This window comes from Pseudopipra pipra, chromosome 14, assembly GCF_036250125.1.
Source record: "Pseudopipra pipra isolate bDixPip1 chromosome 14, bDixPip1.hap1, whole genome shotgun sequence".
NCBI classification, from domain to species: Eukaryota; Metazoa; Chordata; class Aves; order Passeriformes; family Pipridae; genus Pseudopipra; species Pseudopipra pipra.
In genome coordinates, this window is record NC_087562.1 from 5,099,240 (window position 1) to 5,124,124 (window position 24,885).

The 24,885-nt window shown below is 41.5% G+C and overlaps 3 protein-coding genes across 3 annotated transcripts; 2 read left to right on the plus strand and 1 right to left on the minus strand.

Annotated features, from left to right (window-relative positions):
* Positions 1-680: 680 nt before the first annotated feature.
* LOC135422002 (arylamine N-acetyltransferase, liver isozyme-like) lies at positions 681-1,574 on the plus strand. Its single transcript, XM_064670950.1, has one exon. The coding sequence runs from the start codon at positions 681-683 to the stop codon at positions 1,572-1,574; it is 894 nt and encodes a 297-aa protein (XP_064527020.1).
* A 1,525-nt stretch (positions 1,575-3,099) lies between these two features.
* LOC135422003 (arylamine N-acetyltransferase, pineal gland isozyme NAT-10) lies at positions 3,100-7,839 on the plus strand. The gene is made up of 2 exons (XM_064670951.1): positions 3,100-3,235; positions 5,650-7,839. The coding sequence occupies exon 2, from the start codon at positions 5,655-5,657 to the stop codon at positions 6,525-6,527; it is 873 nt and encodes a 290-aa protein (XP_064527021.1). The 5' UTR covers positions 3,100-3,235; positions 5,650-5,654; the 3' UTR covers positions 6,528-7,839.
* Positions 7,840-12,079: 4,240 nt separating this feature from the next.
* On the minus strand, positions 12,080-20,013 carry MPHOSPH6 (M-phase phosphoprotein 6). The gene is made up of 5 exons (XM_064670954.1): positions 19,885-20,013; positions 16,043-16,155; positions 14,378-14,468; positions 13,259-13,356; positions 12,080-12,820 (listed from the first exon to the last, which is right to left on the minus strand). The coding sequence occupies exons 1-5, from the start codon at positions 19,933-19,935 to the stop codon at positions 12,658-12,660; spliced, it is 516 nt and encodes a 171-aa protein (XP_064527024.1). The 5' UTR covers positions 19,936-20,013; the 3' UTR covers positions 12,080-12,657.
* Between the last annotated feature and the right edge of the window lie 4,872 nt (positions 20,014-24,885).

Sequence of the window (24,885 nt, forward strand, 5' to 3'; positions counted from 1 at the left end):
ATGTATTCTTAGTAATTACCAGCTCCTCTAATCCTTAGGTTAGAAAAATTAACAGTTCCTTCCTTTCACAGCCAGGGCCAAAGCCCTGTCTAAACTCCACAGGGAAATTTAAGAGATTACGAAAACAACAATCTACTTCACATGGAAGCCTGTCTAAAATGGTGACACACTGAGATGTTAATCCCAGTTAAATGAAGCCATGAATGTAAAACCTTCTGGTTAAATTACCTGTGGGATAAAGAAAGAATTGCTTACCTGGTAAAAGAAACAGTGGGAACTTGCTGTGACTTTTATGCTGGTATGGTCTAACAGCTTTTCTGCAAACCTGTTGTTTGCCAATTTTAGAAAACTTGTCATGTGGGATCCTCATCTGTGGCCAGAGACTCTTGGTGTGTCTTCCCATAGGAAAGACATCCATCTGGTTTGAAGGCAACACCTGAGAGAGGGAAAGCATTATTGTCACCTGCTCCCATCCTTGTCTCTTTTTCAAGAAATACAAATGGCAAAGGCAGGTCTAGCCTGCATTTGTCTCATATCAGGGGCAAAAGTTTCTTTGAAATCCTCAATAAAATGGCCCAGGCTATGTTTGCAGGCTGGTTAACCAGTGTTACAGAAATAAGAGTGAAGCCCTTGACAGCTGCACAGCAGTAACTGGCTGTTTTTCTGCTCACACAGGCAAAATGAACATTCAAGAGTATTTCGGAAGAATATCTTACAACAAGCCCCACAAGGATGCAGACTTGCAAACCTTAAAAGCCATCTTCCAGCATCACATCCAGGCCATTCCTTTTGAGAACCTCAGCATGCACTGCGGGGAGACCATCGAACTGGATTTACAGTCCATTTACAATAAGATCGTGCGAAAGAAACGTGGTGGATGGTGCCTGGAAACCAACTACCTTTTATTTTGGGCCTTGCAAGAATTAGGGTATGACGTCTGCATTCTTGGTGCGAATAGCTATGACCCAGCAGAGAGGGCATACACTGCTGAGATGAACCATATCCTGCTGAAGGTGGTGATCCAGGGAAATTCCTACATCCTGGATGCTGGTTTTGGTGGTGCCTACCAGATGTGGCAGCCACTGAGGCTGATTTCTGGGAAGGATCAACCCCAGGTCCCTGGAATCTTCCGCTTCCTGGAAGACAATGGCACCTGGTACTTTGAGAAAGTCAAAAGGAAGCATTATATTCCTGAGCAAAGTGAGACTCCTTACTTCACTGACACTCCAGGATTGGGGAACATCAGAAAAATACATAGATTCACTCTTGAGCCACGACATATAAATGACTTTCAGGAGTTAAACACATACCTACAAGTGTCTCCAGATAACATACTTCGGAAGAAGTCACTCTGCAGTCTCCAGACCACTGAAGGGCTCATTGGCTTAGTTGGATGGACCTTGACTGAGATGAAGTATAATTACACAGAGGACATGGACCTGGTGCACATCACAACTCTTACAGATGAAGAGCTTGAGAAGACACTGAAAGATAAATTCAATATAGTGCTGGAGAACAAACTTGTACCAGTAAATGTCCGTGGCTTGCCACCTAATTTAGTGGATAAGATCTAATTCTAGCACTGTGCTAGATGGATCAAGTATCCAATAGAAAAGTTCTAAAATTAACATTAATTACATTAATTGATTCTGAAGTTGAACTAGACACAAAGCTTGGTAAATTCAAGTACCTTGCTAGTTAACTGCCTGTACTTTTTGCATAAGTTTTCTTAAGCTTCTCCCTCTTTGGAAACTAAGAGTCTTACTACCTCTGATTTGCTCATATGGAAATTGCTTTTTGACTCCTTAACATTTTGTTCCACCTCTCTGGAACTCATTTTATTGCAGGTATATTTTGCATCAAAGGAGACCAAAATGATGCAGAAGGAGAAGCTGTTACCATTTTACACAGAAGACCTCTAACCCTCTTTGCTGTTATTTCCAATCTTCTCAGCAGAGTTTTACAAATTATTCACTTCCTTTAAAAGTCCGAAAGTTGAGCTGAATTTGGCTTTCAAAGACTTACTAGAAAAAAAGAAAGGTTAAGAATTTCTCAAAACAAGACACCATTAGGTGCTGATTAGCTTCTGATGAGATAAATTGAAAGACTTGATCCTATTCTTTTACCAGGAATTGACTTAAAGTGAGCTATTTATACAAGGGCATCTAAAACCCCCCAGAAGACGTTTAATTTTGAGCATCCCATTTTTTCTGAGTCTGATATTTCTGTGTCTCTAAATCTGAAGCAAAATTCATAGAAAGCAAGATGATTCAACAGTTCTCAAAAATCAGGCTTTTGCTATCAAACCTGGGGAAAAAAAAATCAAAGTTAGATCACCCTTTGCAAAATATAATCTAAACTTTTAGGACCAAACCTTCTTGTGATGTCAAGAGGGCATGACAGTATTATAGATAGAAGAGCATCGGTCTTCAGCCAAGGAAAAGACTTTGATGCTTGTTTCAGTCAACCACACAAGACCCACGGAGCACCTGATGTGCCTAAAACTCAGCTGCTTTCCCAGATGCAGCCTAATGTGCTCTTTGCCTTCCCAAAAAGGACCTGCTCTGACATTCCACCTCCATCAAATGAAGAAGGGACGTGCTTGACAGGGAGAGAATTAAATAAGCAGCACTGCAACACTTTAAGGATGCAGGAGGAGGAAATGCATTACTTTGTGCAAATAAGTATTTGTGATGGTATTTGTTAGGTGTGGCAGCTCCAAAATAACTCCCTGCTGCAGCTGAATGTTTGAACAGATTAAAAAGGGCAAAGAAGTGTCATTTTGTGCATCCATGGAGTATGGGAACACCCAGCCTGCAATGCCTCGGCAATTCAGAGGACCCACCAGGACACAGATACCATCCTCCACCACAAAGTGCTGGTTTGCAAAATAACCATAATTTAATTTTAAAAAGTTACAAAGCCATTTGCAACTGCCCACTGTAATTATTTTTGTGGAAAACAAGTTCATTCTGGTCTTAACCAGGGGAAGGCATAAACATCTACTAATAGAGAAGAAACAAAGTTTAATTTGCTCATGGATCAGTGAAGTCCAAAAATGTGCATTCGTTTTGGGTGGACTCTGCCCTTTCTTGGAATTTAAGATTCAGGAGTGAGGGCCAGCAGAGCTTAGAAAGACAACCCTCACAATCTGCATCCACTCCTGGCTTCACTGACTGTAACAAACCACCCAGAAACTGAATACCTCAATAAACAAAAAGGGATCTCTTAAGAGGTAAGTTTATTTTCTTAAAAATCCCTCCAAACAAAGCAACAAAACCCCTGCTTTCTTTATGATGGTAAAGGTCATGGGCAATAACATAAGCAATATTCTTTAGGAAAAATGTTCTAAAAATGTGTGGATATAGAGCTAAAATATCACCTGCTAAATAGGAGCTCTTAAAGAGGGCAAAAAAGTGACATGCAATTTCAATTCTTCTACCTTTTACTCTTCAGGAGAGGCTTCAATTGACTATGAGATATAGATTCTTTTGTTTAGATACAATACTAGATATAAATACTAGATACAAATTTAGAACTGCAACCTCTTGATGGAAGTGATGCTTTGAGATTTTTAAATTTATTTAAAAGTATTGCAAGTGCAAAGGAAGCAAAAGTGCAATCTAATAATCAATAGATTCTGCTTTATGGGAATAAAAACAACTTTAAAAAAAAATTAGAAACTGCAGGTTGTGTAACCCAGAAAATCCATGTGCTGAGATATTAAGATAAAGGAAGACAAATAACATGTTTTTAACAATGGAATTGCTGACAGTGTGTATAGTCCTGGTAAGGAATATTTTTGCATGAGCACCTTCATTTGCATATTTAGAAACAGCTCTTTAAGGTTCTTCTGCTGATGTTTTTCTCTGCATAAATCACAGCCACATTTAGGGGGCTACCTTTTCAGCACCTGCCTTTGCAGTATCCTGCCCTTTCAGTACCTAACCTGCTCATAATTCAAAAGAACAGTAGCTTTCATCTCCTACAGTCCAGATCTAATGCTGATCAATCCCATTATGGAGCTGCAGACAGAAATTACAAATAATATGAACTCCAGAACCAGCTTTATGCAGGTGTGATCTGTTTAGCATTCACAATCAGAGTGAGTAGGATCAGATATACTTGGATTCTGCAAATCAAAAATGCCCTGAATCTTATGTTATACTTAGCAAATAGTACAACAATACACTGAGATATCACTGGAAGCTAAATTCCTTTCTGCAGCAGATAAGTGTAGATTTGATGGTGCTCTCCATGCACTTTGGACAGCTGCCTCTACACCAGCTACAGGCACAGCACGAATCTGCCACTGAGAGTCATCTTGAGAAATTCCAGCTTGCAGTAAACCTTCAATGGTTCACTGCTGAATTTATCTGAATACAGTAGCCTTCCTGAGCCACTAAGACGTGTCTAAACCTCAGCTTACTGTGTATGCACAAAAGATCTCCAAGTAGCTTCGTGTGCTGGCAAGAAGCTAAAGTTTTGCACTAGCTCTGAGCTGCTGAAATGCTCAGTGCTCTCTTTGCAAAGGCTCAAGCCTTCAAAACAGTTTGTGCCCAGCTCCAGACCCAAGCAGGTGATCTACAGTGCATTTTACAAACAGCATCTACCAGATACCTACCAAAGATCCAGCTCATGACAGTGGCCAGAGACTGTGATGGGCCATTGCAAAAGCCAGATGAATGTGAGTGGCTTTTCATGGTATTAGAAGGCAGGAATGAAGCTGAGTAGTTCCTCATCCAGAAATCTTGTCCATGAGGAGTCCTACCAAGGCAGGTCAGGTGTCAGCACAGGCTGAGGTTGCACTGTGTGAGGCTTGGGTAATTCTTGGTCACGCCTTCTCCGGAAGGATTAAAGTGAGTTTTAAGAAAGGCCTAGAGAGGTGTAAAACAGCCCATGTCCATTTTCAGGGCACCCTATGAGATGCAGGGCAGATGTGCTCTTTGTCTTTGGGGTCACTCACTTCCATTAGGATTCATTATTCCAACACCAAAATGAGCTTCTACAATACTCATTTCTACAATAGAGCAGATCAGTGGTCTGTGACTCTTTCAGAGGTCAGAGTTTTTCCAGTTAAAGTTATCTGAATAAAACTTGACACTTTACAAAGTGTGCAGGAGTATCATCTTAACTTTTTGTAAGTGGTGGAAGAGCGACGTGCACTGAACAAGCAATTTACTGTCATGTCGATCAGTGGCAGACTCATTTAAAGAGCTCAAATTATCCTCCCTCCAGCTGGCAGACAACACTGCTTCCCCCACTGACACTCCTTGCACTGAACAGAGGATTTAAACCATTTTTCATGAACCCCTGTACGTACTCCCTAGCGTGATCTTTTATTTCTTCTTAACCCTGCTGTTACACTGCAAATACAGCAAATCCCCATTTCACAAGCACCACATAGGAAGCTGAAAAGGCATCAGCTGTTTGCTATAGGGATGCCCCTCAGACAAAAGCAAACTCTCACATGCACTGCTCTTTGCCTGGGGAGCCATTTGATATGAATACTTGGTACCTTTAAGAGCTGCTCTGATGAGGTTCAGTAGATTAAAGCATCTTTGCTGGCAGAGCCAGGGCAGCTTTTCACAGCATCATAAATCACTGATGTAAAGAAACCAAACCAAAACGCAATTCCTTCCTTTACAGGTGACATGAACCTTGAAGAGTATTTTGCAAGAACTGGCTATAAAGGCTCCCTTGAAAAGCGAGATTTGGAAACCTTAACTGATATATTCCAGCACCACATCCGCGCTGTTCCCTTTGAAAACCTCAGCATCCACTGTGGCGAGAAAATTACTTTGGAACTGGAGCATGTTTACAACAAAATCGTGCGGAGGAAGCGGGGGGGCTGGTGCATGGAAAACAACCAGCTGCTGGGCTGGGTCCTGAAGTGCCTGGGGTACGACACCAGCTTCCTGGGAGCGTATGTGTTCAACCCCCACCAAAACACATATGCCACCCTCATGACCCATCTCCTGGTAAAGGTAGTCATTGATGGCAAAGCCTACATCGTTGACGGAGGCTTTGGTGTGTCCTATCAGATGTGGCAGCCCATGGAGCTCGTGTCGGGGAAAGACCAGCCCCAGGCTCCCGGCGTCTTCCGCTTCACGGAAAAAAACGCTGTCTGGTACCTTGAGAAAATGAGACGGAAACAGTGTATCCCCAACCAGAACTTCTCTAATTCTGACCTGCTGGAGAAAAAAGAGTGTCGGAAGGTTTATATGTTCAGCCTTGAGCCACGGACAGTGGAAGATTTCCGTTTCCAGTGCACGTACCTTCAGACCTCTCCAGATTCCCTCTTTACAAAGAAGTCCATCTGCACCCTCCAGACCACCGACGGCTTCCGAGCGCTAATTGGGTGGACATTCACTGAGACCACGTACAACTACAAGGAAAACATGGATCTGGTGGAGTTTGTAACTCTTGAAGATGAAGAGGTGGAAAAAACCCTCAAAGAGAAATTCAACATTACCCTAGATAGAAAACTCGTCCCAATTAATGTTAAAGGATCTTACACAATCTAGATGATCAGGAAAACCTACAACAATGCTACGTAGGTACAGTACCTTCCACTGTCTGTGCAATCCCTTCTGCAAGGTTATGGGATTCATTTACAGGTGACTGAAAGACAAATACATTAATATGGGATTAAAGTGAATTTCACTTTGGGAAAAATTAGGAATTTAAGACTCTTGAGTCAGTCAGATAGAATTATTTGCTGCGAGATGACTGCCGTTTAATTTTTGGCATGAATGTAGGATCTGATTTGAATCTGGTTATAAGCTTGGGTAAGAAATATGTCTGGGGTATATTGGACTGCCTGTAGCACACAAATAGGAGTATGGATTATTGATTGTGATGTGCTGCCAACACATTTTCTGTGGTTTTTATAGGGAGACAAGTCATCTGTGAGCATTTAGACAATGAAGTACACATTTAAAACTTCATTTTTCATAAGATCCGACCACTCACCACTCATGTCATTTCTCTGCCTTTGTCATCTTTGAAAGGAGCATTGGGAGGCATAATTCTTTTGCCATCATCCTTAGTACAACATAGTACAAAATGAAAATTATCATCATGTGCATCCTTTTGGCCATTACTGCAGTAAACCAAACTACCAAAAAGTAATTTTTGGTATGTACAGATTTTTCTGGTGATGAAAATTCTATATATTGCAGTGTTATTGTGGCTGATGGGCTCTAAGGAGATAACTACAAGCTTTGCTTCTGATAGGTAATCATCCTATAAATGGTGATTAAACGTCACAGCTGGCTTAGATTTACTTTTGTCCCAAAAGGGGTAGAAATGTTGTATTTTTAGTATTTCATTTTATTTGTATAACAAAGGTAGAACAATGAAGCTAAGCCCACTATATCCTTAATTCTCTACTCTCTGTGTATAGCAAACATAAGAGTCCATGTAGCTGTCCTGCATGGGAACTGCTTAGCACAGGAGCTTAAATGTCACAAGGGAGTTTGCTCATCTGTATCAAAGTGAAAACAAAACCAGGAGCCAGCCAAATCTAAAAGAAACTCTTTCTTTTGAATTATTTCACAATCACGTTTCCCCATTTTTAAAAAAATATTGTTCCTCCTACCATGCTTCTCTGCAAAAAGCCCAACCAAAGGGAAACATTCTTAAATACATACAAAAATAGCAGAAGCAGTGAAAAACACTCTTTCTCCCCAGTCTATGATAAGCCTGAGTATTGGTCAAATGTTGATTCCTCCCACTGATAGTGTATTTTTGCTCAAAGGCATCACCTGATCGTTAATCTCACAAATGCTGTAAGTGTATACCAGAAAATAAATAAAAGGAGAATAAAACCATTAAGAGTTGTTTTAAGTACAGCTGCCCCCAGCTGCATGACTCCTGCACACACCATCTGCTAAGTGGGGTCTGTTCACTCCTGATACCGACCTGCAACCCTTCCCACCTCAAACTTCCTCGAATCATTAAGGTTGGAAAAGACCTCTACGATCATCAAGTCCAACCCTCAAACCCAGCACCAGGTTCACCATTAAACCCTGATCTCAAGTGCCACATCCACATGTTTTTTGAACTCTTCCAGGGATGGTGACTCCACCACTTCCCTGGGCAGACTGTTCCAATCCTTTACGACCGTGGTGGCAGCTGATGGCCTGGGTGCCCTTGTCATTGCCCAGGGATGAGGAACTGAGGACCAAGCAAGAGGTGATAGGGGGACACAGAGATCTTACTGAGGTGAGAACACAGCTTTTCTATTAATAATGAAACTATGGGATTTGTTGGGTAATTTGTATTCATATTATTCTCTTATATTAAGGTCCCATTAAGGGGGTTTACCCTTTCCTAAGTGATTGATAATTACAAGGTGTTCCCTGAGACCTCAGGGAACATTACAAGCTTCAAAACACTCACCACATCCATTCTAACCGATGGAAATTCCCATCTGCACTCACCCAGGTAAACAAACCATATTTCTGTATGCAGTGAACTACAGCTGTTTTCTGGTGCTGCTCCCTCTTGAGGACAGTCATTAACAGAGTGGTTATTCTGCCTCCCAGCTTCTCTAGAGGTGTTCCTGCTGTTGCTCCCAGATAATTGCTTGGGTTGTGATAATACAAAGGTTTCTTGAGCAGAGGTCTGTGGACTAATATCAGCATTTTTAACTGTGCCTCCAATAATGGGATTCAACTCCCTTCTGCTGTTCAGTTCATATTAAAAATCTATGGTGACTGAAGCTTCAACCCTCTCCTTGACTGTTGATAACCACTCTGAGTGGGATTTCTCCTCTTGATGTGACAATTATAACCAGGTCCTCACTGTGCAACATCAAATCACACAAATAAATGCCAACACATACAGCTAAGAAACAGGTTCACAGTTTAACCAAAGCTGCCCAAAAGCTGAGGAAAGCAGGTTATTGAGGTGTGAATGCCAGACCCAAAGTACCTCAAAGGTGTGAGATGAGAATGTCCTAAAACCAAACAAAACCAAACAAACCCGGGGGCCTCATGGTGGGGTCCCATTAGCAAGGCATTATTGCACAAGCTGATGTTATCCCATCCTGAAAAGAAACACTCAATCCTTAAAACATCAGCTCTCACAGAAACTTGCATTCACATGCGGAAGGAACTGTGGGATGTGTTACATCCTTCACCACCACTCTGCTTTATTAACACTCTCTGAGAAGGGTTTAATAAGAGCCTAAACGATTTTGCAGTTTTAGTTGTGGACTGTTGTTGAAATGAAGCAAAACAAATGCTTAGAAACCTCCCCTGTGCCCCCAGACTTGTCTAATTCCAAATACAATTTAAAAGTATGGTATTCCAATTAAGAGAAAGACAAGACAATTTCTTTTCTAAGTCTGAATGCTGGATTAAGTCTCAGAATCCCAGCCCAGCTGCCCATTACACACACATGCAATGCCCAGTGGCAATGACAGCCATTGTAGCATTGCATAATGGAGTGTTTGATTAGAAAACAAGACACAGGACAGAAGAAACACGGTTCAAACTCCATGGCACCGCTGAACATCCTGCCCCTCCCCAAAGAACCAAAGTTTAATCAGCCCATGCATTACTAAAGGGAGGACACAGGATGGCTCACTTCAGTTGGACTCTGGTCCTGGACTTTTTAAGATCCAACACTAAGCAGAATAAAAGTAAAATGAGAAACATCAGCAAGAAAAACAAAGTTTTACTGTTCAGTACTTCCATGGTTCCAACCCCAGAAATAAACACCATGAGCCTGCCAAAGGACCAAACTTCACCTGTCAAGGGACAGACAACACTGTGAGCACCAACTACACCCACACTTTGCTTTGTTCACCCCAACAGGTACCTCGGTGTCACAGGCACAAACACTTCTGGTGCCTGGTAACACTTTACCAGCTACATTTTGCAGGGAGCCACTTTCCTTCATAAAAACACTACTTACCCAACTTTTGTTCTCACTTTTCATTTAGAAACGTGACCACGTGGGAAGGTTCTACAGCTTAGGAACTTGCACATGAAAATTCATTTGAGTCTGTGTCAGAGCCAAGAAAGCTGAATTACTGTAGGTTCTCTTTATGAATATTTCACTGCTACACTTACATCTTTATCAATAGAGTACTTAAGCACAGATTTTGTACAGCAGAATGTTTCCACCTTGGGTAGGAAGCTAGAGTCAGACTTATATAAATACATATATATATGTATTTATACAATTGGAAATGTAGACGGGTATTTCAGAAGATCCCATTATAATACACCTGCTTGTAACTTTAGGCACCTAAAATACATTTCAAGTCATGTAGGGCTGATTTTTGGTTTTGTCTTGCTCCCAATAGTGCACTATGGATGGTGTTTTTAAAGGCACATTTTACAAACTCCCCATGAATAAAAGATTGTGCTAAAAATGAGTAGCTGCTCTTACTGCAGCGTTTCAGTAGCTCACTGAGCCACCAGCTAAATGTGAACAGCAAAGCCCCCAGATTTAAAGACAATAAACTGAAATCTACCATTTCTTCACAGTTGGTGCTGAACATATTTAGGAAACAGCAGAACTACCCTCCCCCTCTCCTGATTCCAAAATCATGGATTTTCTGGGAAGCTGTTTAGTGTTCACTCACGTGCTTATTCAGGCACCGTGTCACTCACCTTTCCAGCTATCCCTAGGGAAATGACAGGAAATTAAGGACCAACATATGGCAGAATGCCCTTTAAGTGCTCATAATTACCCCCCATTGGACTGGACAGGATGCTGCAATCCAGGTGCAGAGCCTTGGCAAAGGCAGACTTCACGTGGAGTTCATCTGAGCCACTATTGTTATCAAAATAACCCAAAAGCTCCTTTATGTTGCACCACCAGGAACTTCCCCAGTGCCCTGTCTCTCAGGACATGCACTCACAGTGACATCTCCTGGTTGTTGGTCGTTCACTAGAACATAGTTTACCCCTCAACTATCCAGCACAGCCATGCAGAAATTCACTCTCCATTCAAGAAATGTGCTCAGAGAGAGAGAGAGGAATCATTTTCCTACTAATAAGCAAGAAAGAATAATGGGATATATTCCAAGTTTTTCTTGTGACGACCAACAATAAATCATTTCTTAGCTCAGGTCACATCTTGCATGGGAAGAAAAATGTCTTGCCATCATTAACTTCTTTTCAGCTAGCAATAATATATGATCAGGTTTTAAGTAATTGAACCAGTAGCATTTAATTAGCTCCGAAAAACTATCTCAGATCATGAATCACAGCCTTTCCACCTGCATGAGGTCCCCTTTCTAGGTTAAAAGTATATTTCTCTTGCCATGTGTGATCCATCTTGAATATCTAATGAGGTGCTCCTGATATATAGATTATAGTTCATATATCACATGCAAAATACAGCAGGACACAGTGTCTCCTTCCTTAAATAATTGAGTTTCGTGTCTTGCTTCACTGAGCTGCTAAAAAAAGAAGAAAAAAAAAAAAAAGCCTCTTGTGTCTATGACAGAATGGCCACTCCTCACTTCAGTTTAACCCATTCCTCTTTCTCCAGAGAGTCAGCATTAAGGATGAGTAACTCAGACATCCTGAGCAAATGCAGTAATAGCAATATTTTATGCTGAAAGGCATTTCACAGAGAACTGCTATGATTTTAGGCAAGACCACGCTGACATTTTTCAGAGCACTGACTGACCAAAGGACATGATGTTTCCTCCTACTCTTACTTCAGATGGCTTCATCACATGCTGAAAAAATCAGTGCACTCAACTAGTATTTGGGACATCTGTGGCCAGCACAAAACAGGATCACTTCTTATATCAGACTGTATTAAGCATCTTTTTTTTTTACATTAAATAAGCTAAACCACAATCATAAACCACAAAAAATCACAGTTTTTATTCAGCTTTCAAGCATGTTTCTGAAGCAGTTATTATGCTTTTATGACAAGACTTGGATAATTATAAGATTGGATTTTTTTGCTGAAAAAGAGGCAAGATGAGCAAACTTCTTTTGGAAGACAGAAACTAAGACTCACAATCTGCTCAAATGTCAAGTTGTAAACGTTGCCCAATATTTGGCTTGCTCTATAAAAAAAAAGTTGCACTACAAAATCCTCTGTTTTTAAATAAACTTTATAAAAAATAAAATTCAATAAAGTGGATTTTATCTCTCTGTTCTTCTCCCATCTTATTTTTAGCACAGTAAAAATAATAAAAAAAAAAAATCACAAGACAAACATGCTTCTGCTGACTTTTTTCAATTTGAAGACAGCAAAAGTTTTGATTTTCATAATAAAGAAAGCAGGGGAAGCTGAGCTGCCTTACTGAATTGGACACAGCTCATCTTTGCTCTTAATACTTCTTTCAGATGTTATCTTAAATTGTAAAAAACATGGCTCTCCATTGCATGTGACACTTGATCTAGTTATGCACAACATTTAAAGAGACTGGTGGGATTAGTGCCCCACGTTAAAAGCTGCTGAGGGAGGAAAGGATGTATGACATCCATCATAGACACATCCACTTTGAAAAATGTCTGTCGTGGATGGCTGAAATTTCAGTGAGAACAGAACAGATTTACAAATCCACCCTTTACATTAAATAGCAAAATCTCCAAACAGTCTCCAGTCCATGATACTCTGTTTGGTAGGCATTAGGTAACATTTCTATTGGCTCCACTTGTGCAGTTGACATTAATCCTGAGGTTTTAAGAACATTTTCTTAGCTTTTTTCCTAGGTATTATGTTACTATTCCTATCTTCATCAACTTCCTCATCTTCATCATCATCCTTGAGTACACGTTGGTCTCTCTTTCTCAAAAATTTCTTCCCTATTGTTCCCACTAATGTTTCGTATCTGGAAAGAGAATAAAAAAATTTACACCTTTTATTAAAATCAGAAAAAAATATTCAATGGAACAAATCAGAAATCTAATCAACAATTTAAGTGGTGTAAAAAACCTGGTCATTAGAAGCCTGAGAAGCACAAGTATTACATGAGGGCTTATTAGATTATTCATTCTGACAATCTGAATTGTTAGCAGTTGGTAACAAGGAGGAAAGTAGCATAAAATACCTGGATATCAAAGGGCAGAAGTTATTTTATCCCCAAAAGTGATGGAGATTCCACTGAAAATAAATCAGCATTCCTGGAAAATCAGTTCTGTACAGTCTGTTTTGTTTTTGTTTTGTTTTATTTTGTTTGTTAGTTTCTTGGGTTTTATTTCCCTACACATAATACAGTAACATATCACATTCCCAGCTAGTGTTCATTATGTCATAAAATATAACTTACCTTCTGGCCATTTCTTCATCTGACACATCAGCTTCCATTTTATCATCCACTTCAATTTCTTCTTCCTTGCACTTGGAGTTCATTTGGATCATTAACTTCTGAAAATGAAGTAAGAAACATCTTAAATATGTAACCATGTCACAGTGGCAACTGTGCTGAAATTCACAGGTAGGAGAAACACACAAAAGGCAAGAATCAAATTTAATAATTATTTGCTGTGCCTGGCCAGGTTTGAGCATATTGTAATGAAAACTCATGAAGAAAAGGCAACGTGCCTGTCTGTTGCTAAGCTGAGCTTAGAGTTTGCCTTTGGGAAAAGAGGCCACACAGAGAGAGTGTTTTCAGTGTATTGTGATACTCAAACATCCTAAGGGGCACTCCAAACATCTTCAGGAGACCAGAGAATTAGACCATAATTAATTTTTCATTGTGAAGTTACCACATAGTCCTTGAAACAGTTTTGTTAAGAGGGAAGAATATCTGCAAGGATTCACAGTTAAAGCCAGGAAGCAATCAGATGCTGAGTCACAGGGACAGCAAGTTCAAAATAACTAAAAGAATCCCCTAAGTAAATCATCTTGCATAGCCTTCTGCAAACCTCTTAGTCTTTACACCTTCATCCTCTTGCTTCAGTTCAGGGGTAACCTTTTTATTACTGTCCCTGTGCAGTTCTATCAGCGTGAATCATGCCAGAAAGAAATTAAAGACTCTCTTTCCCAGCACTTTTACTTTGGAACTCTAAGACCTCACACAAGTAAGCGTTGAATAAATAGGGCTGAATGTTTGTAGGTTGGACTCTGCATTAAATGTCAGGAGGAAAAGTGAGCTTTTGTTTTGGTGAGCAGCATGTGGGATGGTTTCCTCACTTAAGGGAGAGAAAATCTGCAGGAGTCATGCAATTACTGACTACCAGCACAGGGAGATAAAAAGCTTCTATTTACCAGATGCTGCATTGATCCAACATTTTGGATTGAATCACGGAGTTCCTGCACATGAGAGGATTTATGGAAGGTGCTGCAAAGGCCAAACAGGATGCAGTGTGAACACTCAAATCCCCACCCCCAAGGGCTTTTCAATCCTAATGCGAGACCACCTCAAACCAGGGCATTTAAACAGTACCTCAATTTCTGGATTGAATCCTTTGAAGGACATTCTGCCATAAACCAGATCCTCACACCGCACAAAGCTTCTCTCTTCAATTATACAGCTCCTGCACGAAACCCCAAACCCAGCATTTTGTCAAAAGGTGCACTTAAAAATAATCAAATTAAACAAATGCAAAAAGGATTTGCTGCCTCCCCCCCCCCACAAATAAACAAAACCACAGTGTATTTTATACCATCAACCACTTTCCGAAGCTTAATTGCTCTGATAAATCTGTCAGTACAAGGAGCTTGGAGTGCAAAGGAATACTTTTTGCCAGCAAGACTGTGCCAGTTCCACATGCAAAATTAACTCTCCTGACAAAAAGCACTCTTTGCTGATATGATTCCACCTACATTAATACTTTTGCCAGAATAAAAATACCACATAAATATCACTCTCCAGGTGGCACTACTATACTTGCAAAAGCTTCTAATTAATTTTTCATTGTGCTGTTAGACCTGGCATTAGTTTGAGTCTGCCAGGACATAAAACACTGTGTCATTCTCTGTTCAGCAGGGACAGATTTCCCCCTTCTCTCTCCTTTTTTCCCTCCTCTAATGAGCATGGAGTGAGAAAAGAAACATGACCCTGAGGTGTTCACAATACACGTGCTAGATAAAAGTATTTCCATGAATTGTTCCTTCCTTCTTTTCCTCACACACGTATGTACCTGTTCCCTCATCCTCTTCATCTCCCATGTGAAACAAACTCTCAGGACCATAGGAAGTTAGGCTGAAGAGATTAAGCTCATTCTCCTACCTCAAGGCAGTATCAGTTAAACATGTACCATGAGCAGCAGAGGTCCACCTAACCTGTCCTCAAAAGACTTCCAATGAGGAAGAATCCAGTGTCTCCTCAGGCAATCTATTCCAGAGCTTCAATAGCCTTATTGTTAGAAAAATTCTCCCAATGTCCAGCTTGAACCTGCCTTGCTGCAACTGAAGCTCAAATACCTTTTTGTCATATCCAGCAAGAGCAATGGAAAAGAGTTTATCAATGACCTTATTCAGCTACAGTTAATTCCTTGGGTCCCAGCTTTTTCAAAATTATGTATGTTCTCCCTCAATGGAATTTTTTTACACTTGTGAAAGGATGAAACCCAAGCAGTTTTAAAAGTGGTTTTCCTGCTATTTGAAGCACGTTTCTAAAGAGCAGGACATTTTCTTCCTTGTTAGCTAAGCCTTCCTTTCTTTTTGCCATTATCTCTCCTATTTCAAAAACAGGATTTGAAGTGAGCTGGACACAAGAAGACAGAACTGTCCTGAATGAACTTAACCGTGTGACTGGAGCTGAATTTACAAACACAAAGTTTCAAACTTCTTTTTTTCAAATGAAGGGAAAAAGCACCAGTGAATGAATAGGTCTCTGATTGAAAGAAACTAATTATATGCATCTAGAACAATGTGTGAGTGAAAGAAAATAACACAAACAAGAATTGAAAGTAGGTCAAACTACACTAGGCAACCTTGAGAACAGCCCTGAAAGTAAGTAATAAAGTTGTAATGCCAGTCTCTTACTATTTTGTCTTCTGTTAACTGTTCATTAGCAATATTTATTTTATAGAAAAAAATACGAATATACTATTTCCATTTCAAAACAATCCAGTGATGATAAGAAGTACAAAAGGTTACAGCTTACTCTTTTTCCTTTAGATCTGGTACATCAAGATACCAGTGTTCATCGCTAATTATCTTCTTTTCTTCCTCTTCTAGTTGTTTTTTAGTTTGTGAATCCAAACCCCTTTGCATGAACTACAAAAACAGACACATAAACACACAGCGTCAGTTTTTTTCATCATGAGTATGTTCTGAACATGCAATAATTACATGATGGCAATTATCCATTACATAACATTTAGCAGTTGGTAAAAAGTAAATGCTTTTTTAATTTTTCTCTGATTTTGGTCTAAGTCTGGGCAAACAGACCATGGAAAAGTAAACAGCTGCTGATCACAGCAAGTCAACAGTGAGTCACATCAGTACTTACACATAAAGAAACATCTTTCCTGGTTAGTTTTGATGGATTTGAGTTGTCACAACTCTGTAACTTTGCTAAGATTTTTCTAATATTTCAACAAAGGCCAAAAAGAACATAATGGTGTTGAAGTTATTGCTGCACATCAGAAGCCAACTCCACCCACACAACTCAGAGCTAGAGGTAGGTCATACCAGGCTGTCCTTTTTTTGAAACACCTGTACTTGTAACCATCCTCTTCTTTTCTCAGATTTAATTTAATGAACTGGATTGCATTTGTAGCTCTGAAGGCGCAAACCTGCTTATGAAAGTGGAAAAAAAGTAACTGAGACTTTGAAACCAGACTATGAAAAAAAGTCTTCTGCATCCAGCTGTGCTAAAGGAAGATGTTACCAGCTCTTCACTTCTCACTGATGACCCACCAAAGCACCAGTTGAGTGGTGTATATATAAGCACCTGTGAACCCACTGCAGGAACAGTCTGCCAAAATAGCTGAGACCAATAATTAAGTTTAGGGCAAGACTGCTACTTTTGCCTAATACAAGGACATTGCTGCCAATCCCTTCCTCGGTGATAACCCCTGTCAGAGGATGGGAACAGGCAGGGAGGGACAGTAACCTCTCAACAGCTGAGAGTAGAAGACATCTGTCACAGCCTTTGAAAAAGTGCTGAGAGCACAGAACTACACACCTGAGGTCTGTGAAACATCACTGTAATTTCCATTTGTCTCAAGCCAGGTGCCTGAACTGAGTGACAATTAAGTCTCAACAATGTCAAAGAAACAAGCTGGAAAAAACAGAACTCTTCACAATGTTACAGAAATAATCCCTGTATTCCCACACCCCTAGAAGCTGGGACCTCCCTTAGGATCTACAGAAAATGTTTGAGTAACTGCACCTGTCACAGGTCTACATTTATAGGAATGTAATTCTCAGATAGAGAATTACAGTTTACATGCAGTCCTATAAGAACTGTTTTGTGGCTATCAAAGCATACCTGTATGTGCACCACTGCAGAGGAATCTTATGTCAATTAATTTTACCCCTCTCATTTAGAGCTGCACCATTGTTATGTTCAGATAAGCCTGCAGGCTAACAGGTAACATGTTGGTGGGAACACTACACTTGAACATAGTTTAGGTCCCAGCTAAAATGGGCTTGGTTGGAGAAAAAGCCCCAGAATGCATCACAAAACACTTTCCTCCCACAAACCCCTGCACTGCTGAGTTTATTTAAAATATATAGGTAATACAGATGTGTAATATATGTATTATATATGCCCCACACATCTTTTCAGTCCTTACAAAATGCCCAAGCTAACCAAACCAAACTCTGAAGTAAAAGCCAGTAGAGCTAGTGTCTCATTTTGCATTTATATTTCTATTTGCATCCACTGTGCAAGATCTTTAATGCAAGAAAAATTGACTTTTGCTTTCTGAGTCGATTCAGAATATGTCAAAGCTTTCCAATTAAAATTACAGTATCTTCTTGAGGAAAATAAGTGAATCTATCATGTGGAAAACCACATTGCTCAAGGAAATTGGTTAGCCATTCAGAAATCTCAACAGGAGAAATTCTGCTACAAGCACCCAATTAAATAATCATTTCACATTACATTTTAAAGATTATGTTCCTAAAGATTGCTACAGGAATAACTAGATAAAAATTATGTAGTCACGTTTATCTAAAAAGTAAACACACAGAGATGAATTAAATATATACTCATTGTGCTAGACACAAAGTCAGTAACTCAGTGGTTGGTTGGATTAGTTTCCCTAAGCAACAGGACCTGGATCAAATGGTGTAAGATGTAAAAACGGGAGCCATCCTTATGTGGTGGGTACCTGTGGCCCAATCCTTAGTGCAAATGGTCCTCACAACACTACCACTGACCACATGTCACCTCTGGGTGCCACTTCACCCATCATAGCAGTACCTGCAGAGGCAGCTGCTAAAGGCTTAATTACAACATTTGTAAACAAGAAGACCTGCAGAAGGAAAGTGCTAAATGCAAGATCTGTCTGTGACCTTTTCAAAACCTACTCATCTCTTCAAAGCTGGTTACTCCTGCCCAGACTGTAAACCTGCAAATGTCACAGGCTGGTTCTTCACGGCCTTTCATGGAAGAAAGTCTAAAAACCTGCTTTTGAAATCTCCAGGGGGTTAATAAATTAGCAAGCAACAGGAGTAAAAATTTTAAGGAGAGTATTATCTAAAAATAAGAAAAATTAATGATGCTGCAATCCAGGTTATGAGTCTGAGTGTCACACTACTGGCTAACTCAACATCTACTCTCTTCTGAGAGGAGGCAAGATGTGTTCCATCCCCTCTGCGTACAAGTCTTCATCTTTCATGAGTGGCAGCATCTATTAATTGGGGTAAATATTCCATCATTTTACTGCAACAGAGTACACTTTATGTTAAAGATTGAACTGATGCCAGTCAAACTCTTTTCAGCTAGAATGTGAAATACAGCCCCATATATATGTGTGGGGGAAAAAATGGTTAAATAAAACATCCCAAAATACACCACTACAAGCAAAAAGCCACAAAGGCCCCATCATATTCAGTTATAAAAACTGAATGGATATTAACAAAAAAAACCTAATAATAGGAACTCCAATTTTACTGGTTGTTTTCCAGCAATAAAGAACTATCAATCACAGGGGAATGTACTCTACTGAATTAGGAATTGTAGTATGCCGTGTGAAGCGGAATCCATTAGCCAGCAAACAGAGACTAATTTCACACTGGTGACACGAGATTCACAATTCCAAGAGTAACAGGCACGCCAGGATGTTACCAAGCTCCCTGACATTTATAAATCGGGAAAGGAGGTTAACGCTGCCATTCAGGCCGGGGATTTCATTAGCCAGCTATCTAAACAGTGAGAAAAATGGACACAAGAAAAAAGAAACTTCCCCCGCTCTATATTAAGGGCCCCACCCCCAAGTAAAGCAACCAGCATTAGCATTTTAATTTCCACGTGGTGGTGGGGCAAGTCTTATAATTTATATTCACAAAAAGCAACCCAGAGCAGCCAGATGGAAGAAAAGCTCCCTCGAAAGGGGCACTGCAGTTGGCTCCTGAAGAGGCACTTTCGCTGGAACCACGAAGCAGCTCTGCTGGACCGAACCCTGCAGTTTATAACCCCCTGAGAGCGTTTAAAGCAGCGAGTTCTTGCTGGGGAAGCTGGAGAGGAGCAGCCCAGAATCTTGGGGAGGAGGGGGGGAGCCAGGGCCCGGTCACCATCGATAAACTGGATTTCAAACGTGGAGGCACCGATGGCCGCCTGGCACAGCCGGGGCTGGGCACGGGAAATGCTCCAAACCAGGGCACTTCGCCCGGGGGACACCCACCCACCCCCCCCCCTCCCCGGGGCCGCCGCCGACCACCGGCTGCCGGCACGGCCCCGGCCCCGGCCGGGCGGCCCCATCCTGCCGCTCCCAGCCTCCCCTCACCCCCGCGCGGGGCTCAGGCACCCCCTGCCCCTGCCTCCCCCCTCACCTTCATGCGCAGCAGGTTCTTGGACAGCTTGGATTTCACCTCGGCGGCCATGGCGGCCCGCAGGCCGCGGCGGATCCCCGCGCTCGCGTAGCGCCCAGGCCGCGGCAGGGGCGGGGGGAGCGGGGAGGCTCCACCTCCGGCCGGGGAGCGGGGCCTGCCCACGGCACGGGGGAGGCACAAACAGCCGTAAAAGGGACAACTTTGCGGCTGTGTGGGGTGAGGGACGCCCGGGGGTGTGAGCGGGACGTGAATCCGCCCCGGTGTGAATTGGTGAATTAGAAAGGAAACCCCGATGTGTTTTATCAACGCTTGGGGTGCTGCCAGTTTATGGCTTCACCCATGATTTTCTGATACTTCAAAGAGAAGGAAAAAGAGTATATAAGGTCAATCTTGCATTGGCATTTGGAGACTGCTCGACTTCTTTAGCTTTCTTTTTTTTACAATCAGCACCGGCTTTGACTTGCAATAAAATACCACCAATCACAAAGTGGTCAAATGCGATTAAAACTGGAAAGCACATAAATTCAAAGATATTATAAATCGCCTCAAAGCTTTGTTAGCCCTGAATTCACTGTCTTTGGGCTGCTGGGCTGGGCCCTGGGAGCTGAGGAGGAAATCTTGATAGGAAATTGCCGGCTGACTCCCAGTCACAAGCAGGGTACCACAATTTCTCTACATACACTCATAAATCAGATTTCTGACACCTGTTTTGGCATTTGGCACATAAACGGGGTGATAAAGCTATAAGAGTGAGGGTTCAGTGTTCAAAACTTTAATGAACTGGTGTGCTCCAAAAGACAATCTAGGGAGAAAAGTTCCTGTATTTGCAAGGTGTAGGTCAAAAGCTTGAAGAACTCTGTCAAGATTTATGTTCTAATAGAGTCCACAAAAAGGTATAATGAAGGGCAAAACCTGATTGCAGAGGGAAAGGAGGAAGAATTATCCCCATGCAGACATCCTTATACAGTTAAGCTCGGTGAGTTAAAATGACCAGAAATGTGAGTGAAACATTGAGCAACAAATGCTTCAAGACAAAGTCATAACACTGCAAGAAAATATTCAATTTTCATATAGGGAAGGCATCTTCATTCCCAGGCTCTGTAAATGAGTTGAAGCTGCTCTGAAATTCAAGGCCCCAGTAAGAAAGTGTCTTCGTGTGTGTGTGAACTATCCTGTTTAGCTCCTTCTCTGTTCCCTTTCTCATTACCAGCTATCAACCCTTCCCAACAAAAGAAAGCTGGAAAGAAATTTGCCGTTTTCTGAATACAAATGTTCATCAAAGAATGAGTATGTTTGAATCTTAGTGAACAAACCAATAGGGAAAAGCTGTTAATTATTATAATGGCACAGTACAGTCATAATCTGTCCATTTTTGGTATTATTTTCTATTTGCCATGCATTCTAATAATGTATTTGCTTTTTGTTGATCACCGCAAATCAGAGGCCTGTTTTTAATTGCACGGCCTTCAATGTCACTCAGGGCTTCTCTGAGCAGTTTCACTTCATTTACAGTCCAGGAACGTACTTTGAATGATTCCTTCTAAATACATTACTGCAGGCTCCTCAGCACTTCTGCAGCCACTGAGCTACGGCGTTGCCTGGCTTTGCTTGGTGCCCTTTGCAAAAGCTGTTCCCGTCCCTCCTTCCTGCCCACAGAACATCCCAGCTCAACAATTCCTCCACAGGCACTGCCTACAGCCCGTTTGGGCTGAGGCCATAGCACATGTCAGCTGCCTGATATCTTTGTTGGGAAGGAGCATCATACCAGCAGCTCTCTGGGAGCTGAGTCTAATAATTTATGGCACCATGCAGTGTCTAACTGGGAGGGGGAGAGCGCAAGGGGTTTTCAGCCCATCTAACCATGAGAGTTATTCCTGGTGCTCCCTGGTGAGTGAGAACTCAAAATCCACAGCCTGAGCCCCCTTGCACCTCATATCTTGATGCCTCACCACGGGTTTGCAGAGATGCTGCCACTGTTTGTCTTGTGTGTCGGCACATCAGCCAACAACCTGCCTCGATACAGGCAGGGAGAAGTGCTTTGCAGTAAAGGCACTATAGGCTCTGTGATGTTTATTTAGAAAAGTGGAGATTGTAAAAAGGCTGCCATGGAATTTGATCTATTTTGGCAGTAAAAAAGTCCAAAGGAAATTTTTGGATTACATCTCCCATCACTTGAATTGGATGGGGAGGTTATAGATAACAATCAGCTGTCTTGTGGACCAGATTATACTGTCTGGTAAATCTGAAGACACTCCATTGATTATAGGAGATATTTTCATGATTTACTGGTGGTGGTGGAGGCAACTCAGAAGAGAATCCAGCCCTGTAAATACTCATGCTTGTGAGGCAGAGTGAGGGTGAGGAGGAGACGTAGGTTTAGAGAAGAATTGAGGGTTATTATAGATGGCAATTAGACACCTCTCCTGCAGCTCTGACTTCTGCACAGCAGCTCCACTTTCAACCTGGAAATCCATTTCTTTTTCAAAACAAAAATACTCAGGGAAATAACTCGAGGGAAAGGAGATCCATCTCATCAAAGGTTGTACATTAAACAAGCAGATAAAAGATTTTTCTTCCTAAGAAATGTGGTCCCTTCTCCCTCTAGTAATTAGAGAAGTCAAATCAAAGCTGTCATTAACATTATTTAAGGCATAATCTCTCTTGGAGCAACACAAGTTACAGCTGTGAACTAATTTCACGCCAATGGGATCTAATTTAGGGGGAACTCACGTCTTACTTTTTCTGTAACCTCCTACTTATTCATATTCTCATAGTATTATGATTTTAGTGCAAAATGGGTATCTCAAACCTTACACCAAGAGATCATTTGATTTGATGTGAGCTGTCTTTGAATTCTGAAGCAGCTTTTTACAGCTCTCAGAATACCTGAAGCCTTTCCCCCCCCGCCCCCACAAATGTAAAAATTCTTATAGTATGACAGGTGAGTCATTAATTTGTGTCAAACTCCTCCACTGTGTTTTAAGTAAGGATATTATGTGTTTTTCTCTATGAATGAGGAAAAGAAAATGAGAGGTAGAGCCGCCGGAGGTCTGTTTGCAAACCTGAAAGGAAAGTGTGAAGTGCTGTGTACGACTGGGTGGGATCAGGAAAGCAGTTTTGTACCCTGTGCTCCCTACAGAGATGGTGTGAAATCCTCCAAGTGGCACAGGCGCCGTTTTGAAGTGGAGGACTCGTTTTTTCCTCTCTCCTGCTCCCGCCAAGCTCTGAGCTGCTAATGCATGCGGCGTTTTGAGAAGAGCTCGGGTCCCGATGGCTGGGGATTTGTTACAGTGTTCCTCACCCTTTGATGCGGGCGTGTGGAACCCGCTGGCCCCGCGCTGCTCATCCCGCTTTGGACCTAATCCGCGGAGGATACGGGTTAGCGACAGCTCTCGGCTCAGCCTGCGCTGACTCATCCTCTCAGCTTCTGAAGTCCCCTTTTCTGGCATTGACACCGGGTTAAGTGGCAGCTGACACACACACACACACACACAACGTTTTAAAGCCCTGCCCCACGTTCCTCGGTGGACCCCAAGTCTTCCCGTGGGCGGGGACGATACGGAAAGGATGAAGCAGAAGCCCAACTCCTATAATTTGGGTGACGTGGATCTGCAAACACAGTTCGTGTTGCTGATGCTTTCTTTTAATAGCCTTAGGTGGTTCACAATCTATGCAGGCTAAAAAACGTGTTTGTAGCAAAACAGAGTTACAAAATCTCCAAGAACAACCAAGATGTGTCTTCGGAGAAATGTCTGTTGTCAGGTTAGGAGAAGACAATTCATCCTGAGTGCTTTTGGCTGTCCCCGTGGCAGGGCAGGCGATCTTTGTGTGAATAAATACAGTAGTTCCTTTTTGATTACAGAAAGAACCAGCTTCATAATGGTAGCTCCCTGTCTTTTGCCCAGACCTAAAGTGGTGGTGGGAATGCACACCAGTCTGTCATTCTGCTGGCATGGAGATAAGCTTCAAAACTTGAGCTTAAAAATTTGATCTTGGTTTGCAATGATTTGATGTATCCCCACGCCGGGAGTCAGAACAGAGAGAATGACTGAAGAACACAGTGGAACGTCCTCCTCTTTGCTTTCCTTTAAAAATCAGGAGGCTTTTAACTTTTTGGATTTGATGGAATCACAATTAAAAGAGAAAAGGGAAATATCGCCTTCCATTTGGTAACTGTAAAAATGCAATCCAGCAGTGCTGCTGGTGCTTTGCTGTTTCTCAGGTCAATAAATGGCTCCCCTGACTTTAATAAACATTGATGCTCCAGGCTTGTTCTACAGTGATTGAACCTTTTTATAGTTTCAACCACTCGCATTGCATGAAAGACTTAAGATTTTTTTCCTTTTCTCCCTCCCCCCCCCCTTTTCAGGAGCATTGGTTCTGATTGATTAAATTGTCATTTTTGGAGTTGGTTGTTGAATTATAAGGTGGCATTTTTAACCATGCTATTTGTTTAAAGAGACAGCGTTTTGATATAGCAAACCAGCTGAGGATTTTTAAGCAGTAAAAGGAAATTTTGTTCACTTTGTTCTCAGCCTTTCATCACTGCCTGACAGAAATGCTCCTGAAAACAACATACAGCCTATGATATGAAGAGAAGGTACTTAGATCCACTCTCACTTTTTCTTTATTCCACCATGAAGCTGATTTGTGTAGCACTATATTGCTTTCAATTAGTAGTCAGATACCTCGTTGTTGTTCACATGTTTATCTTTCCAAGGAGAAGAGAGGGGAGGGGGAATTAGGGACATAAATGTGAGTCCTACCCAAGGTGAAATTAAGAGTAAGTGGCAGCACTGTACTTTGGACCAACTGATTTACCCCTTAATACACACAATGGATTTCTGTGCAGTGAAATGATGGGCTGTGAACACAACAGTGTCAAATAACTGCAGGGTTTTCACCTAAATCCAGACTGAGCCTGGTTCAATGGGACAAAGACCTTGTAATTCTTTAGAAACTGAGAAAATCACATCCACATGATGATGCATTAATTTTTTT

Coding starts and splice junctions, on each gene's coding strand:
- LOC135422002 (XM_064670950.1), top strand. CDS start 681: ATGAACATTCAAGAGTATTTCGGAAGAATATCTTACAACAAGCCCCAC.
- LOC135422003 (XM_064670951.1), top strand. CDS start 5,655: ATGAACCTTGAAGAGTATTTTGCAAGAACTGGCTATAAAGGCTCCCTT.
- MPHOSPH6 (XM_064670954.1), bottom strand. CDS start 19,935: ATGGCCGCCGAGGTGAAATCCAAGCTGTCCAAGAACCTGCTGCGCATG. Junction 16,156..19,884: donor AGAACCTGCTGCGCATGAAG/GTGAGGGGGGAG, acceptor CTGTTTTTGTAG/TTCATGCAAAGGGGTTTGGA. Junction 14,469..16,042: donor CCAGATCTAAAGGAAAAAGA/GTAAGCTGTAAC, acceptor GGTTTCGTGCAG/GAGCTGTATAATTGAAGAGA.